The sequence below is a fragment of the Dendrobates tinctorius genome, unplaced genomic scaffold, assembly GCF_039654945.1.
Source record: "Dendrobates tinctorius isolate UK_male_01 unplaced genomic scaffold, ASM3965494v1 ptg000003l, whole genome shotgun sequence".
NCBI lineage: Eukaryota > Metazoa > Chordata > Amphibia > Anura > Dendrobatidae > Dendrobates > Dendrobates tinctorius.
In genome coordinates, this window is record NW_027361671.1 from 67549096 (window position 1) to 67565751 (window position 16656).

The window sequence follows — 16656 nt, forward strand, 5'->3', positions numbered from 1 at the left end:
AGCTTAAGGATGGCTTGTTTCACCTGCATGGAGAGCTCCTTTGACCGCTTGTTTCCTTCACAGCAAAACCTTCCAAATGCAAGCACCACACCTCAAATCAACTCCAGGCCTTTTATCTGCTTGAGAATGACATAACGAAGGGATTGCCCACACCTGTCCATGAATTAGCCTTGGAGTCAGTTGTCCAATTACTTTTGGCCCCTTTAAAAACAGGGTGGCACATGTTAAGGAGCTGAAACTCCTAAACCCTTCATCCAATTTTAATGTGGATACCCTCAAATGAAAGCTGAAAGTCTGAACTTCAACTGCATCTGAATTGTTTTGTTTAAAATACATTGTGGTAATGTCTAGAACCAAAATTAGAAAAATGTTGTCTCTGACCAAATATATATGGGCCTAACTGTATATGCCCTAATGCTATTACATACGGCAGGGTATTTTATTTATTTTGTTTCTTTGGTTTTGTCTGTTGGATGACCAGTGTGAACGTGCTCCTATTTTGCTTATGTCCCAGCTTGTATTCCAGTTACAGTAATTCTTTTTTGGTTTAGAATTAGGAATAGTAACTTGTAAAGAAGGATAACTGAACACCACTTACGCTCAGCATCAGATCTGTTGGTTGATATTTAACTCTTTACAATACTAAATCCTTTATTATTACAGTTATGATTAAATATGTAATATCCTAATGCAAATGACGTTTGATAATTTCCTAAATGTGCAGGCTATGTCAAATGACATCATTTGCATTAAGTTTGGACCTCATGCTATATACTTTTTCTTGGAACAGATTTGCAAATCTGAGTTGCTCTCTTTTGGAAGGGGAAATGTCTAGCTGCATTTTGGCTAGTGAGTGTTAATCTTCACTCCATCAAATGACCACACTAGAATACATTACGCTTGTGGTAACACATTGTTATACCTCAGTCTACATAGATGACATGTCACCATCACTTCTGCACCCAGGATTTTGCTTGAAATGATAGCCATGGTCACCCAGCACTGGAAAAATTAAGTATAACTACAGTTTTTAGTTTAAAGGGAATCTTTCACCAGTAATGATGAGCGAACAAGTTCGGATAACGTATTAACTGAGCATGCTCGGGTGTTATCTGAGTGTCTTGGGTGTGTTCGAATAAGACTAGTTTCACACTAGCTTTAGGAGGCGCAGCGCACGGCCGCCGTGCTGCACCCCCTCCAGTCATCTCCTCCTGTGGGCGCATGACGCTACATGCGACCTGCGTACCCTATCGTTAGAATTGGGTACGCAGGCTGTGCGCTGGTATGATTTTGACGGCGCATGCGCCTTTTAATGGTGCGCCAAACACCGTTTTTGTGTGCTCGTCACACTGTCAAAAGGGCGCATGCGCTGTCAAAATCATACCAGCGCACGGTCTATGTACCCAATGCTAACGATAGGGTACGCAGGTCGCATGCAGCGTCATGCACCCATAGGAGGAGCTGACCGGAGGGGGCACGGCCGTGCGCTGCGCCTCCTAACGCTAGTGTAAAACTAGCCTAATATGTTCAAAGTCAAGTAGGCAAATATTGCAGTTTCACCTGGGCCCTCGTGCGTGGAAGGGCCCAATGGCCTAAGTATTAGAAAAAGACACTAGTAGCTTAAGCAATGACTATATAGTATCTGTATGGCGTAAAATTGCCTATTTTGGCTCATTTTATACAATTGTTTCCCAGTTGTAAACACAATTCAGATATTTTAATTTCGGATTTGACTTTTGCAGACCATATGTAGTCATTTTTACCATTAGATGATACTATGACTATTTATAAAGATATACTAGCCTCTAAGGGATTGTCACCACTCAAATATGCACTAATTTATGGGAAAGCACAACAATTACATAATTAGCGTCTTCCACATCTCTCCTTTAGTGAAGGCCCATTTCAGTAGTGTCCATTCCTGTAAGTAGCACAATCTGTTGACTACTTTATTTTCAGAGTAAGATTATGTACCGTAATTACCGCCATCACTCTGACTACCGGCTCCACTTGCTTGAAGAACATAACTGAAAGTGATTGTTAAATATCTTTATGAAAAGTCATCACTCCGGTAATGTATCAGGAAGCTTAGAAATACATCAGTGAAGGAGACGTATGGATGGTATACCAGAAAATTATACAGTATAGAATTTTTTTTTCCCATGATAATATACAAATATGATTAATCCATGTTTTTATATAATACTTTGCCGTTAACCCTATACCACTTACTGCTCTATGAATGGATGACTGGTCCACTTTGAGTTGTCTACATAGATTTTCCACATACTATTCACTTAAATACATGGCATTGTCTGGCTCAGTTGTACATATTAGTGTTACAATACTCATTATCACTAACAATCCACATCTTGAGGTTTGTAGGACAAACAAGTTGGGTCTTATTGCTCATTGATACAGAAACCTCTTGTAGCATACACTTAAATGTTGTTTGTCTGTATCAGAAAAAAAAATTAAATTATTCCTACACAGATCAACCAGATATTGTATATATTAAAATAGCGCTAGCTTTGTTACATGTGATAAAAATCCAGTTACGTTCTTGTCAAAGTCCATATGCTTCCATTGAAAAGTGTTTACATCCAACAACTTCTTAACTCCAGAATAATCGAACCTTTGAATGAATGGATTTCTTTACTGCAGTCTAATAGCTGTGAAAAGAAATAACAAAATGCGGTTTAACCGATGCTTAAAAAATAATATTCTGGAATGTGGGCAACTTGTTCATTAACATGTGCACATGCCACAAGGGGCTTGGCATGGGCACCCTGACTTTTTATACAATTGGTAATGCTGTTTTTCAGATTATGGAAACTATTTGGCAATATCTAAGCACAAGCTAATCAGAATGAATTCCTTTTATCCAAATGGAAACTTAACGTTCACAACTACACAAGAGAAGTGGTTCTGTGCTTGCCAGAAAGGAACTCTCATATGGAAGACACTGGCTTTGTTCATGGAAATAGGACTTCAAAAAATACACTTCATCCCAGGGCAATTATTTTCATGTCTCCAGTGACACTAGTGTCATAAGTTTTTTGTTTTACTTTTTTGGTGGGGTTTTGTTTTCTCACAATTTTTAGATTTTTTTTTCTAGTTTCACAATAGTCAATGCAGTAAAATATAAATGTCCTTGAAAACCTTATGTATCCATATTTCCAAGAGAGGCAGACCATATTTTGTTGGTTATCCTACCCTTTGAGTCTCTAAACTCTTTTTTTGGCAATGAGAGAAACATGAAAAAAGATTTGAAAAAGAGAACTTTGTAAAGAAATTGGCTCTAAAATTATTACTGCACTCATCATGTCTAATTCCTACTGATGGGACTGTAGCAACAACTTACCGGCAAGCAACCTTACCTCATGTTACAACCCTGTCGGCATCACTGCATGGTCTCCCATCCCTCACACACCAACTTACTCACTGCTCCAGGCCATGCTGTGACTTCTGTCTGCTGCCGGCTCCATGCTGTGTGCATCTTGCGTCCTGCCTGCTCTCTGCATGCTTCCTGGCTGTATGCATAGGGGGGCGGTGCCAGAACTCTCTGGTTTTTATGGAATCAGGGTGCACCTGCCTAATGTGTCCCAATTACCAAGAGGCCTCTAGTATTTAGGGCAGCTCCACCCGGTGGTAGCTGTCTGAGTTACTCAGTGTCTTGCTACTGAGTTGCCAGGTCCTGTCCTGTGTTCCGCCCTCCAGGAGGCAGAATATCCTGGTCTCTGTCCTTGTTCCTAGCCTTGCCTTGTACCTGTCCTGTCTGCCCTCCAGGAGGCAGAATATCCTGGTCTCTCTGCTATTGTTCCTTGCCTTGCTACTGAGTTGCCATGTCCTGTCCTGTGTTCTGCCCTCCAGGAGGCAGTATGTCCAGCTCTGTGTCTTTGTTCCAGTACCTTGTCTCGCACCGTTACCTTGTCTGAACTCTGTCCTACCTCTGTCTCTCAGACTCCTTGTCTGTGGCTCCTTTCCATGCAGGGTCTATCCTTGTATCCTCTCCGTCTGCCTGTGCTCTGCACCCTTGCGGCTCTGCCTGTGCTCCGCACCCTTGTGGTTCTGCTTTATTCTGCTTCTGCAGAATCTCTTGCTGCTAACTGCAGCCCCTCTCCGTAGCCTTGCAATTCACTTCCAGTGTGACAACTCCAAAACCTGTTCCTTCATACTCCACTCCTTGCTGCCAGTACTCGTACCTGCACCTCCTGTGTGAACAGGTCTCTACTTATTCCTTACACCACTCCTCTCTGCCCGTGTCTCAGCCGTGCTCGCCTGCCAGTGTCTCAGCTGTGCCCGCCTGCCAGTGTCTCAGCCGTGCTCACCTGCCTGTCTGTCAGTCGCACCTGTCCTAGCGTCCTGTTCCCCAGTGGGATCAGCAGCCACAGCCAGGCACAACCCTGGAGTGGCACCTGGCAGCTACCTGCCGCACAAGCCTGACCTCACCATCAGAGGTTCCAGCGAAGACTGAGGTAGCTGTCCTAGTCATGCCCCTTCCAGGGTAGTCTGGTTTGTGGCACAGTGGGACCACAACCCCCTCGCTCACGCCAATCAGCCAAGGCGCCAGCGTGACACCTCATTATTGAATAACCATAAGCACTGCCAGGAACAGTTGGTTGCCACAGTCATGGGATGTCTAAAGTGAGAGGCCCCACCACAAAAACTAAAATGGACCCAGTATATGATGCATAGGGTAATTTAACCAACTAGGACTGTTGGCTCAAATGTTTTTGTTTTTTTTTTGCCTCCCGCACCCATTCCATGACAATTGACAATTTTCCCCATTTATAGAAGAGCCTTATGGCCTGCCTCTTCCAAAAGTCACTACCACCCAGAAAGAAAAGCGGAAATTCTCTTATGTCGAAACAAGTGAGGAAGTGTAACTGCCAGGGCAGGTACTGACAGCGGGGCACCGGTTAGGTTTCATAATCAAACTTAATTAGTGAAATAAAATAATTTCAATTTGAAACTCGTCTAAAGCTCGTTTTATCTTGTTCTATCGATAACATGCAAGACCGTACAGAAATTCAATTATAGTTATAATTAATTCAATTGCACATAGTTAGGTCCATATATATTTGGACAGAGACAACATTTTTCTAATTTTGGTTCTAGACATCACAATAAATTTTAAACAAAACAATTCAGATGCAGTTGAAGTTCAGATTTTTAGCTTTCATTTGAGGGTATCCACATTAAAATTGGATGAAGGGTTTAGGAGTTTCAGCTCCTTAACATGTGCCACCCTGTTTTTAAAGGGGCCAAAAGTAATTGGACAGATTAAATAATTGTAAATAAAATGTTCATTTCTAGTACTTGGTTGAAAACCCTTTGTTGGCAATGACTGCCTGAAGTCTTGAACTCATGGACATCACCAGACGCTGTGTTTTCTCCTTTTTGATGCTCTGCCAGGCCTTCACTGCGGTGGTTTTCAGTTGCTGTTTGTTTGTGGGCCTTTCTGTCTGAAGTTTTAGTCTTTAACAAGTGAAATAAAATGCATGCTCAATTGGGTTGAGAACAGGTGACTGACTTGGCCATTCAAGAATATTCCACTTCTTTGCTTTAATAAACTCCTGGGTTGCTTTGGCTCATTGTCCTTCTGTAGTATGAAACGACGACCAATCAGTTTGGCTGCATTTGGCTGGATCTGAGCACACAGCATGGCTCTGAATACCTCAGAATTCATTCGGCTGCTTCTGTCCTGTGTCACATCAATAAACACTAGTGCCCCAGTGCCACTAATAGCCATGCATGCCCAAGCCATCACACTGCCTCCGCCGTGTTTTACAGATGATGTAGTATGCTTTGGATCATGAGCTGTACCACGCCTTCACCATACTTTTCTCTTTCCATCATTCTGGTAGAGGTTGATCTTGGTTTCATCTGTCCAAAGAATGTTCTTCCAGAACTGTGCTGGCTTTTTTAGATTTTTTTTTAGCAAAGTCCAGTGTAGCCTTTTGATTCTTGATGCTTATGAGTGGCTTTCACCGTGCAGTGAACCCTCTGTATTTACTTTCATGCAGTCTTCTCTTGTAGATTTGGATATTGATACGACTACCTCCTGGAGAATGTTGTTCACGTGGTTGGCTGTTGTGAAGGGGTTTCTCTTCACCATGGAGATTATTCTGCGATCATCCACCACTGTTGTCTTCCGTGGGCGCCCTGTTATGATTGAGTCACCGTAGGAGGCAGACACAAAAATAGAAGAAACGTCCACAAAACCAGAGAAGTTGGCAACTATCAGATTGCAGACCCCTGAACCTCTCAACACAACTAGCAGTAGCCGTGGGGGGTTCCTACGATGCCCTAGACCCCTCGATCACAGCCGGAGAGCTAAATAGCCTAAAGACAGAAAAGGAAAGCTAAACTGCCCCAGAGCAGACCGCAAAGTAAAAGGCAGCCCCCAACATATAATGACGGTGAAGCAAGATGAAAAAACACTCACACAGATAGAAAGATAGCTTGGGCCCCATCGTTTGCTCAGCCTAACTAAACAGAACAGGAAAGGAAGGTTGCTGTCTGCAATCTGCCAAAACCCTATCAAAGACATAAGCCAACAAGCTGATATGAAAAAGACCCTGAAGCAGCTAGGCTTCAAAAACTAAATCAGCACTCAGGTATTTTCAGAAGACAGAGCTAAAGGAATTCAGCACACCACAGCAGGGAATGGCAGAAATCCAGAAAAACAAAGCAAAACAAAGTCAAAGCACAAATGCAAAAAGCCGTGCAGAAAACTTAGCTTTAGAAGAGCAGGAATTCAGACTGGTCTCCATGGATCCCACAGAGAAATCACCCGCAGGGCAGAAGGGCGTCTGCAGCCTTATATCCAGTCAGTAACTCCACTCAGCCAGTCATCATCATCAGACTCAGGTGTTTGATAATCAGGCTCACTACCTTTCTTTACCAGAAGAGGGAGTTCCTCGGGCCTCAGTAGTGAAGGGGAAAATGAACTCACAACAGTACCTCCCCCTTGAGGAGGGGTCACCGAACCCTCAACCACGCCACCAGGGCGATCAGGGTGAGCCCGATGAAAGGCACGCACCAATCTTTTGGCATGAATATCAGAGGCAGAGACCCAGGAATTATCCTCCTGACCATAACCCTTCCACTTAACCAAATACTGGAGTCTCCGTCTAGCCAGATGGGAATCCAGTACTTTCTCTACCTCATATTCCATGTTACCTTCAACCAATACAGGGTCTGGAGGTGCCACCCCCGGAACAACAGGTTCAACAAACCTCTTCAACAAAGATTTATGGAACACATTATGGATTTTAAATGTGACAGGAAGAGCCAAACGAAAAGAGACCGGATTAATAATCTCCAAAATCTTGTAAGGTCCAATAAATCTAGGCTTAAACTTAGGAGAAGCCACCTTCATAGCAATATTTTTTGATGATAACCACACCATATCACCAACCTTAAACTGGGGACCAATGGTCCTATGTCGGTTGGAAAACCGCTGGGCCTTTTCCTGGGAGAGAGATAACTTATCCACCACTTGGTGCCAGATCTGGTGCATTCTCTCCACCACAGTGTCAACACCTGGGCAGGCAGAGGGCTCCACCTGCCCTGAAGAAAATCGAGGATGAAACCCAAAGTTACAAAAAAAAGGTGACATCAAAGTGGCAGAACTAGCTCTATTATTTAAAGCAAATTCGGCCAAGGGCAAAAATGAAACCCAATCATCCTGATCAGCAGAAATAAAACATCTCAAATATGACTCCAAGGTCTGGTTTGTTCTCTCTGTCTGCCCATTGGTCTGAGGGTGAAAAGCAGAGGAGAAGGACAACTGAATTCCCAGCTTGGAACAGAAAGTTCTCCAAAATGTAGACACAAACTGGACTCCTCTGTCAGATACAATGTTCTCAGGAATCCCGTGCAAGCGAACCACCTGTTGTAAAAACAGGGGCACCAACTCAGAGGAAGACGGCAACTTAGGGAGTGGTACAAGATGAACCATCTTAGAGAACCTATCACAAATCACCCAAATAACAGTCATCCTTTGAGAGACAGGCATATCAGAGATGAAATCCATTGAAATATGGGTCCATGGCCTCTTGGGGACAGGCAAAGGCATCAACAACCCACTAGAGCGAGAACACGATTTAGACCGGGAGCACGTCCCACAGGACTGCACAAAATTCCTGACATCACGAGACAAGGAGGGCCACCAAAAAGACCGACTCACCAGATCTCTAGTACCAAAAATACCTGGATGACCAGCCAAAGCAGAGCAATGAACTTCAGACATCACTCTCTTCTTCCACTGGTCAGGAACATACAACTTTCCACTGGGACAACGCTCAGGTTTGTCCTCCTGGAACTCTTCCAGAGCACGTCTCAAATCGGGCGAGATGGCAGAAAGAACTACCCCTTCGCCTAAGATGGTAGCAGGCTTGGTCACCACAGGAGAATCAGCAAAGAAGCTCCTAGAGAGGGCATCTGCCTTGACATTCTTAGTTCCAGGAAGAAAAGAAACCACAAAATCAAAACGTGTAAAAAAACAAGGCCCACCTAGCCTGTCTAGGGTTCAAGCGATTAGCCGACTCTAGGTAAATCAAATTCTTGTGGTCAGTGAGGACCACGACTTGATGCTTAGCTCCCTCCAACCAATGTCTCCACTCCTCAAATGCCCATTTCATGGCCAACAGTTCCCGATTCCCCACATCATAGTTACGTTCAGATGGAGAGAACTTTCGGGAAAAGAAAGCACAGGGATTCATTTTAGATGTTACAGGATCCTTTTGGGACAAAACAGCTCCTGCACCAATCTCAGAAGCATCCACCTCTACCTGGAACGGAAGTGAGACATCAGGTTGCCGCAAAACCGGGGCGGAGGTGAATCTTCGCTTCAGCTCCTGAAAGGAAGAAACAGCCTCCGGAGACCAATTTAACACATCAGCACCCTTCTTAGTCAAATCAGTCAATGGCTTGGCAATACTAGAAAATTTTGCTATAAATTTCCGATAAAAATTAGCAAAACCCAAAAACTTCTGGAGGGCCTTCAAAGAAGTGGGCTGAACCCAATCGTAAATGGCCTGTACCTTGGCCGGGTCCATTTCAATAGTTGACGGGGACAAAATAAATCCCAAAAAAGAAATCCTCTGTACTCCAAAAAGGCATTTAGATGCTTTGACATACAGGGAATTCTCCCTCAAGATCCGGAACACAGTCCGAATATGTTCCACATGAGAATCCCAATCCTTGGAGAAGATCAAAATATAATCCTTATAGATAATCAAAAATTTATCGACAAAATCTCGGAAAATATCGTTCATGAAGCACTGGAAGACAGAAGGGGCATTAGTGAGCCCAAAAGGCATCACCAGGTACTCAAAATGTCCCTCCGGAGTATTAACCGCCGTCTTCCATTCATCCCCATGCTTAATGCGAATGAGATTATACGCCCCCCTGAGGTCAAGCTTGGGAAACCAGCAAGCACCTTTAACTCTGGAGAATAGATCAGAAATCAGGGGTAACGGATACTGATATTTAACAGTAATTTTGTTGAGGGCACGATAATCAATACAAGGTCTTAATGATCCATTCTTTTTGGCTACAAAAAAAAAAACGGCACCTAAGGGTGATGAGGATGGTCTAATATGACCCTTCTCCAACGCCTCCTTAATATAGGATCGCATAGCCTCGTGCTTGGGTACAGATAAATTGAAGAGCCGACCCTTGGGAAATTTACACCCCGGGCTCAGTTCAATTGCACAGTCATAACTCCTATGAGGAGGCAGAGACGCAGACTCATTCTCACTAAATACATCATAAAAGTCCGCCAAATAATCAGGAACATCATGCGACTGAGGAGAGGTGGAAAACACCGGAGCCTCACTAAAGGCACACCGACAACCCCAACTCACCACAGACACAGATTTCCAATCCAAAACTGGATTATGAATTTGTAACCAGGGAAACCCCAGAACAATAGTATCATGCAGATTATGCAACACCAAAAATCTGCAATTTTCTTGATGGTCTGAGGCGACCCGCATTACCACCTGGGTCCAAAACTGAGGTTTATTTTTAGCCAAAGGAGTAGCATCAATCTCCCTCAAAGGGATAGGCGTCTGCAGAGGTGTCATCGGAAATCCACAACGTTTAGCAAAATCCAAGTCCATTAGGTTTAGGGCTGCTCCCGAATACACAAAAGCCTTGGCGGAAAATGTGGACAGGGAGCAGATCAGAGTAATAGCCAGAAGAAACTTAGGTTGAACACCACCAACAGAAGACGTGTGTGCAAAGCGTTTCTCTCGTTTAGGACAGACAGAAATAATATGCGAGGCATCTCCACAGAAAAAAAACAACTTATTACGCCTTCTGAACTCCTGACGCTGCTCTCTGGAAAAAACTCTATCACATTGCATAGGTTCAGACATTTGTTCAACAGGTGGCAACACCTCTTGTGCAGCTTTGCGTTCGCGCAAACGCCGATCAACCTGAATGGCTAATGACATATAATCGTCAAGACCAGAGGGAACAGGAAATCCCACCATAGTATCTTTTACGGCTTCTGACAACCCCTTCCGAAAGAGAGCAGCCAAGGCATTATCATTCCAGGTAGTAAGTACTGCCCATTTTCGGAATTTTTGACAGTATAATTCTGCAGAATCACGACCCTGGTTCAATGCCAGCAGGGTCTTTTCAGCCTGATCAATGGCATTAGGTTCGTCATACAACAACCCCAAGGCCTGAAAAAATGCGTTCACATTAGTCAGAATAGGATCATCTGGTTTCAAAGAAAACGCCCAATCCTGGGGATCGCCACGCAGCAAAGAGATGACAATTTTAACCTGCTGCGTGGAGCTCCCTGACGAGTTAGGCTTCAAGGCAAAAAATAATTTACAATTATTTTTGAAATTCAAAAATTTAGACCGATCCCCAAAAAATACATCAGGTGTAGGAATCTTTGGTTCAGCAGCATGTGAATGAGCAAGGTAGGCGGAAATTCCCCGCACTTCCGCAGCGAGCTGCTCCACACGATCAGACAATTGCTTTATCTCCATTGAGAGAAAAAAAAAATTCCCCCTACGGCCTCAGAGATATAGAGGAAAAAATATACACTTTTTTTTTTTTTTAACAATTTTTTCCTGCTATTGAGTACCCTAGGATCTGCGGTATGGCGGGTGATTCTGTTATGATTGAGTCACCGTAGGAGGCAGACACAAAAATAGAAGCTACGTCCAGAAAACCAGAGAAGTTGGCAACTATCAGATTGCAGACCCCTGAACCTATCAACACAACTAGCAGTAGCCGTGGGGGGTTCCTACGATGCCCTAGACCCCTCGATCACAGCCGGAGAGCTAAATAGCCTAAAGACAGAAAAGGAAATCTAAACTGCCCCAGAGCAGACCCCAAAGTAAAAGGCAGCCCCCAACATATAATGACGGTGAAGCAAGATGAAAAATCACTCACACAGATAGAAAGATAGGCTGAGCCAACGATGGGGCCCAAGCTAACTAAACAGAACAGGAAAGGAAGGTTGCTGTCTGCAATCTGCCAAAACCCTATCAAAGACATAAGCCAACAAGCTGATATGAAAAAGACCCTGAAGCAGCTAGGCTTCAAAAACTAAATCAGCACTCAGGTATTTTCAGAAGACAGAGCTAAAGGAATTCAGCACACCCCAGCAGGGAATGGCAGAAATCCAGAAAAACAAAGCAAAACAAAGTCAAAGCACAAATGCAAAAAGCCGAGCAGAAAACTTAGCTTTAGAAGAGCAGGAATTCAGACTGGTCTCCAAGGATCCCACAGAGAAATCACCCGAAGGGCAGAAGGGCGTCGGCAGCCTTATATCCAGTCAGTAACTCCACTCAGCCAGTCATCATCATCAGACTCAGGTGTTTGATAATCAGGCTCACTACCTTTCTTTACCAGAAGAGGGAGTTCCTCGGGCCTCAGTAGTGAAGGGGAAAATGAACTCACAACAGCGCCCAGATCTTTTTGCATTGATGAGTTCACCAGTGCTTTCCTTCTTTCTCAGGATGTACCAAACTGTAGATTTTGCCACTCCTAATGTTGTAGCAATTTCTCGGATGGGTTTTTTCTGTTTTTGCAGTTAAAGGATGGCTTGTTTCACCTGCATGGAGAGCTCCTTTGACCGCATGTTTCCTTCACAGCAGAACTTTGCAAATGCAAGCACCACACCTCAAATCAACTCCTGGCCTTTTAGCTGCTTAATTGAGAATGACATAACGAAGGGATTCCCCACACCTGTCCGTGAAATAGCTTTGGAGTCAATAGTCCAATTACTTTTGGTCCCTTTAAAAACAGGGTAGCACATGCTAAGGAGCTGAAACTCCTAAACCCTTCATCCAATTTTAATGTGGATACCCTCAAATGAAAGCTGAAAATCTGAACTTCAACTGCATCTGAATTGTTTTGTTTAAAATTCATTGTGGTTATGTCTAGAACCAAAATTAGAAAAATGTTGTCTCTGTCCAAATATATATGGACCTAACTGTATATACAGTACCATGGGGAAAAAGGAGAGCGGGTTAATCTTTCCTGAGATTCCTGCTGTTAAATTATTTTTTCCTGGATGCTGAAAGACACCAAATTTGTTATTGAAAGCTACCCACGTTTGTGTACGGTAATTAGATAATGCTAATTCTCCACATGTGACTCTTTAACCTTCATGACTGGAGCTCTTTTTGGTTTTGCGTTTTTGTTTTTCACTCCCCTTATTCTCAGAGCCATAACTTTTTATTTTTCTGTCAATATGGCCATGTGAGGGCTTATTTTTTGCAGGACGAGTTGTACTTTTGAACGACACCATTGGTTTTACCATGTCGTGTACTAAAAAACGGGAAAAAATTCCAAGTGTGGTGAAATTGCAAAAAAAAAAAAATATGCAATCCCACACTTGTTTTTTTGTTTGTCTTTTTTTGCTAGGTTCACTAAATGCTAAAACTGACCTGCCATTATGATTCTCCAGGTCATTACGAGTTCATAGACACCAAACATGTCTAGGTTCTCTTTTATCTAAATGGTGAAAAAAAAATGCTCAGCTACTTACCGGTAGCGGTGTTTTTCAGGAGCCCATGACAGCACCACGAGAGAGGGGATCCGCCCTTCGGGGACAGGAAACCTACAGACATAAAAAGGGCGGCCCTCTCTCCCGCTCAGTTGGATTACATAGCATGAGAAGACCTCCCTGGTTAGTAGCAATTCATATATGCACAGTCAAACTAAATATTCTCTACTCCCGTGACAAATTTTTAACCAAAGTAAAGGTGCTGATCCAAGACGTGAGAGCAGAGGGAGGGAATGTAGAGGTGCTGTCATGGGCTCCTGAAAAACACCGCTACCGGTAAGTAGCTGAGCATTTATTCAGTCGCCATGACAGCACCACGAGAGATTTGCAGAGATGAAGAGAACTCTAGGGAGGGATAGCTACCTCAAGCACCTTTCTCCCAAACGTGAGGTCGGCGGACCCGCCTAAATCCAATCTATAGTGGTTAAAAAAAAACGTGGATGGAGAGGACCACGTGGCTGCCTTACATATGTCCTCGATGGATACTTCCGCTCTTTCTGCCCAGGATGTTGCCATGGCCCGAGTAGAGTGCGCCCTTATGCCTTCCGGAACCTCCAGCCCACCTGCTGTATAAGCAAAAGAGAGAGCCTCCCTAATCCACCTAGCTAGGGTGTTTTTGGACACTCTAAAGGCCGTTTTACATTTAGCGATGCACCAGCGATCCGACCCAGTCAGGATCGCTGGTGCATCGCTAAATGATCACTAGTGAGCTTTCATACAGAAAGATCTCACAGCGATGCAGCAGTGACGCAGCGCACGATACTCACCTTTCACACAGCGATCCAGACGTCCTCCCGCCCGCGTCCAGCGTCGCTCGTCTCACACAGCAGGAAGCGCCCGACGAGAAATGGAGCCGCCCGATCTCGCGCGTTCAGCGATAGACAGCGGGGGAGCGGTCGGAGGTAAGTATCACACATAGCGATATCGCTAGCAATATCGCTATAACGTCACAAAACCGGTGACGTTTTAGCGATATTGCTAGCGGTATCGCTTAGTGTAAAACCCCCTTAAGTCTTTTTCTAACTTCCTGAAAAGATACAAACAGGGCATTGTCCCTCTTCCATGGTTCTGTGGCCGAAATGTAACTATGGAGGCACCGTCTCACATCTAGGGAATGGAGCTTCTGCTCGGTCGGGTTAATGGGGTTCGGGTAGAAGGACGGGAGGACTATTTCATGTAGTCTATGGAATTTCGAGGCGACTTTGGGTAAATATAAGGGGTCTGGCTTTAAGGTGACCCTCTCTTCTCTAAACTGGGTGTACGGCGGTATTCTAGAAAGGGCTTGTAGATCACTAACCCTCCGGGCTGACATTAGGGCAACCAACAGGGCAGTCTTGAACGAAAGGATCCTTATGGGGACAGAATCAACAGGCTCAAAGGGAGGCTCTGTTAGAGCTGATAAAACTAAGTTGAGGTCCCATGGAACCAGCCTACAGTATGTTTTATGATGGGTCTGGATCTCGCTGCTGCTTTAATAAATCTTGCCACCCAGTAATTGTTTGCTAAGTTGCAGTAGTAAATTGCCCCCAGAGCCGAAACTTGGACTCTAAGCGTATTTGTGGCTAGACCCATCTCCAACCCCCTCTGAAGGAATTCCAGTATCTGAATAATGCGGATTATCTGACCAACCTCCGCCCCCGAGACTGCTAAAAAAATCTTTTCCAGACTCAGGTGTAGATATTTGTTGTGGAGGCTTTTCTACTTTTTAAGAGGGTGTTGACTAGTCCTCGGGAAAACCCCCTCTTTTTTAGCAGCTCCCCCTCAAACTCCATACCGCTAGATGTAAGTTGGAGACTCGTGGGTGATATACTGGACCCTGGGACAGAAGGTCCGGGAGCTCGGGGAGAATCCATGGCTGGGATAAAGACATTTTCCTCAGCCAAGGAAACTGTGACCTCCTGGGCCAGAACGGGGCAACTAGGATAATGTGGGCCCTGTCTTCCCGGATCTTTCTCAGCACCATCGGAATCAGATTCAGTGGGGGGAAGCCATATGCTAGGCTGAAGCTCCACGGAATCAGGAAAGCGTCCACTGCATACGGGTTCTCTCTGGGATCCAGAGGACAAAACATAGGGAGTTGTCTGTTCCTTTTGCTGGCGAACAAGTCTATTTCTGGGAGTCCCCACCTATGTACGATCTGTCCGAAGATGGCCCTTTTTAATGCCCACTCTCCCTGTCTGAGCCTGTTGCGACTTAGGAAATCGGCTGTTAGATTTTGTTTTCCTTTAATATGCAGCGCTGTAAGGGATAGGAGGAGAACCTCGACAATCTGGTTGTCTGAGAATAGTCTGACGTGTTCGGTCTGTAGGGACATAAGGAAGGCACTTACAGCCCGCTCCACTGCTAACAGCTCCTTAAGGTTTAGAGGAGAATTTTTGTTCTGACAGTGACCACGCTTCCTGGACCCAGTTATCTCCCATATGAGCCCCCCAGCCCCTGGGGCTAGTATCAGTGGTTAGAATTCGGGGAGATCTGGTTTACCCAAGGAACACCCCTCCGCAGATTTGAAATCAGCGATCACCAACGTAGGGACTGAATCGTATCGTTAGATAAGGTAACTCTACCCTCGAGGCAACCCTCTAGCTGACAGGTGCTGTACAAGATGTCCCACTGCAGGGTTCTGGTGTGGAATTGGGCCCAGAGTACTGCTGGTATAGCTGCCGTAAGAGAGCCCAACAGTGACATTGCCCCTCTAAGGGTAAGCGATGGATTATCTATTACCCTGTGTATTTGACGCTGAATGTTGAATACTTTAGATTCTGGTAACCGACACTCCTGAAAATCAGAGTCTATGATGAGGCAGAGGAACTGTTGTACTCTTAGGGGCTGCAGACGTGACTTTTTTTTTTTTTTTTAAATTAATGATCCAACCTAAACCCTAAAGGCTGGATATTACCCGCCCTAATTGGGCGTGCAGTGAGATTCCAAGTGCCCCACAATTAGTAGATCATCTAGATAGGGGATCACGAGAATGTCCTGTTCATGCAAGTGAGCCATAACCTCCGCCATTATCTTTGCGAAGACCCAGGGTGCCACCGCCACCCCGAAGGGAAGTGCCCTGTATTGCCGATTTTACCGACTCCATTTTGAAAGATTGAATTTCAATGAATTTATTGAGGCTTCTGAGATTAATAATGGTGCGGAAGGAGCCGTCCTGCTTTTTAACTAGAAAGAGGGGGGAGTAGAACCCCTTACCTCTTTGTAGCTCAGGAACCTTCACCAAGACCCCTTTCTGGAGAAGATCCTTGATCTCCGCCTCCAATGCCTTCTGTTCTGTAGATGCAGAACGGATAGGGGTTAGAAGAAACTTTTCACACGGAGTCTGCTGGAATTCAAACCTCAGTCCTGTTCTAATGATGCTCCGTATCCACGGACTATTCGAAATACAAGACCAGGCTGGGTAGAAGGACAACAACCTCCCTCCCACCTGGTCCGGCAGTCATATGGGATCGCTGCGGTCCCGAGGGGTATTAAACATATACCCCCTACCTTTCCTTCTGGGGTCATATCTGGGTCTTTCCCTTGTTGTTCTCCGACGATCAAACCACCTTCTGAAGGAGTGTCTTCTGTAAGGCAGTCTTCCTAAATAGGGAAAGCGTTTCTTG

At 44.7% G+C, this 16656-nt stretch overlaps 1 protein-coding gene and 1 long non-coding RNA gene across 2 annotated transcripts in view; one reads left to right on the top strand and one right to left on the bottom strand.

Annotated features, from left to right (window-relative positions):
* LOC141059309 (uncharacterized) overlaps positions 1–16656 on the top strand; it is a 125692-nt gene that overhangs the window by 5292 nt on the left and 103744 nt on the right. The gene's annotated exons all lie outside the window — the stretch shown is intronic.
* The window catches only part of LOX (lysyl oxidase), a 115893-nt gene continuing 101271 nt past the window's right edge, over positions 2035–16656 (bottom strand). Inside the window, exon 7 of the mRNA XM_073555572.1 lies at positions 2035–2672. Within this exon, the coding sequence (XP_073411673.1) occupies positions 2666–2672 (7 nt within the window). The 3' untranslated portion in view covers positions 2035–2665. The remainder of the gene's footprint in view (positions 2673–16656) is intronic.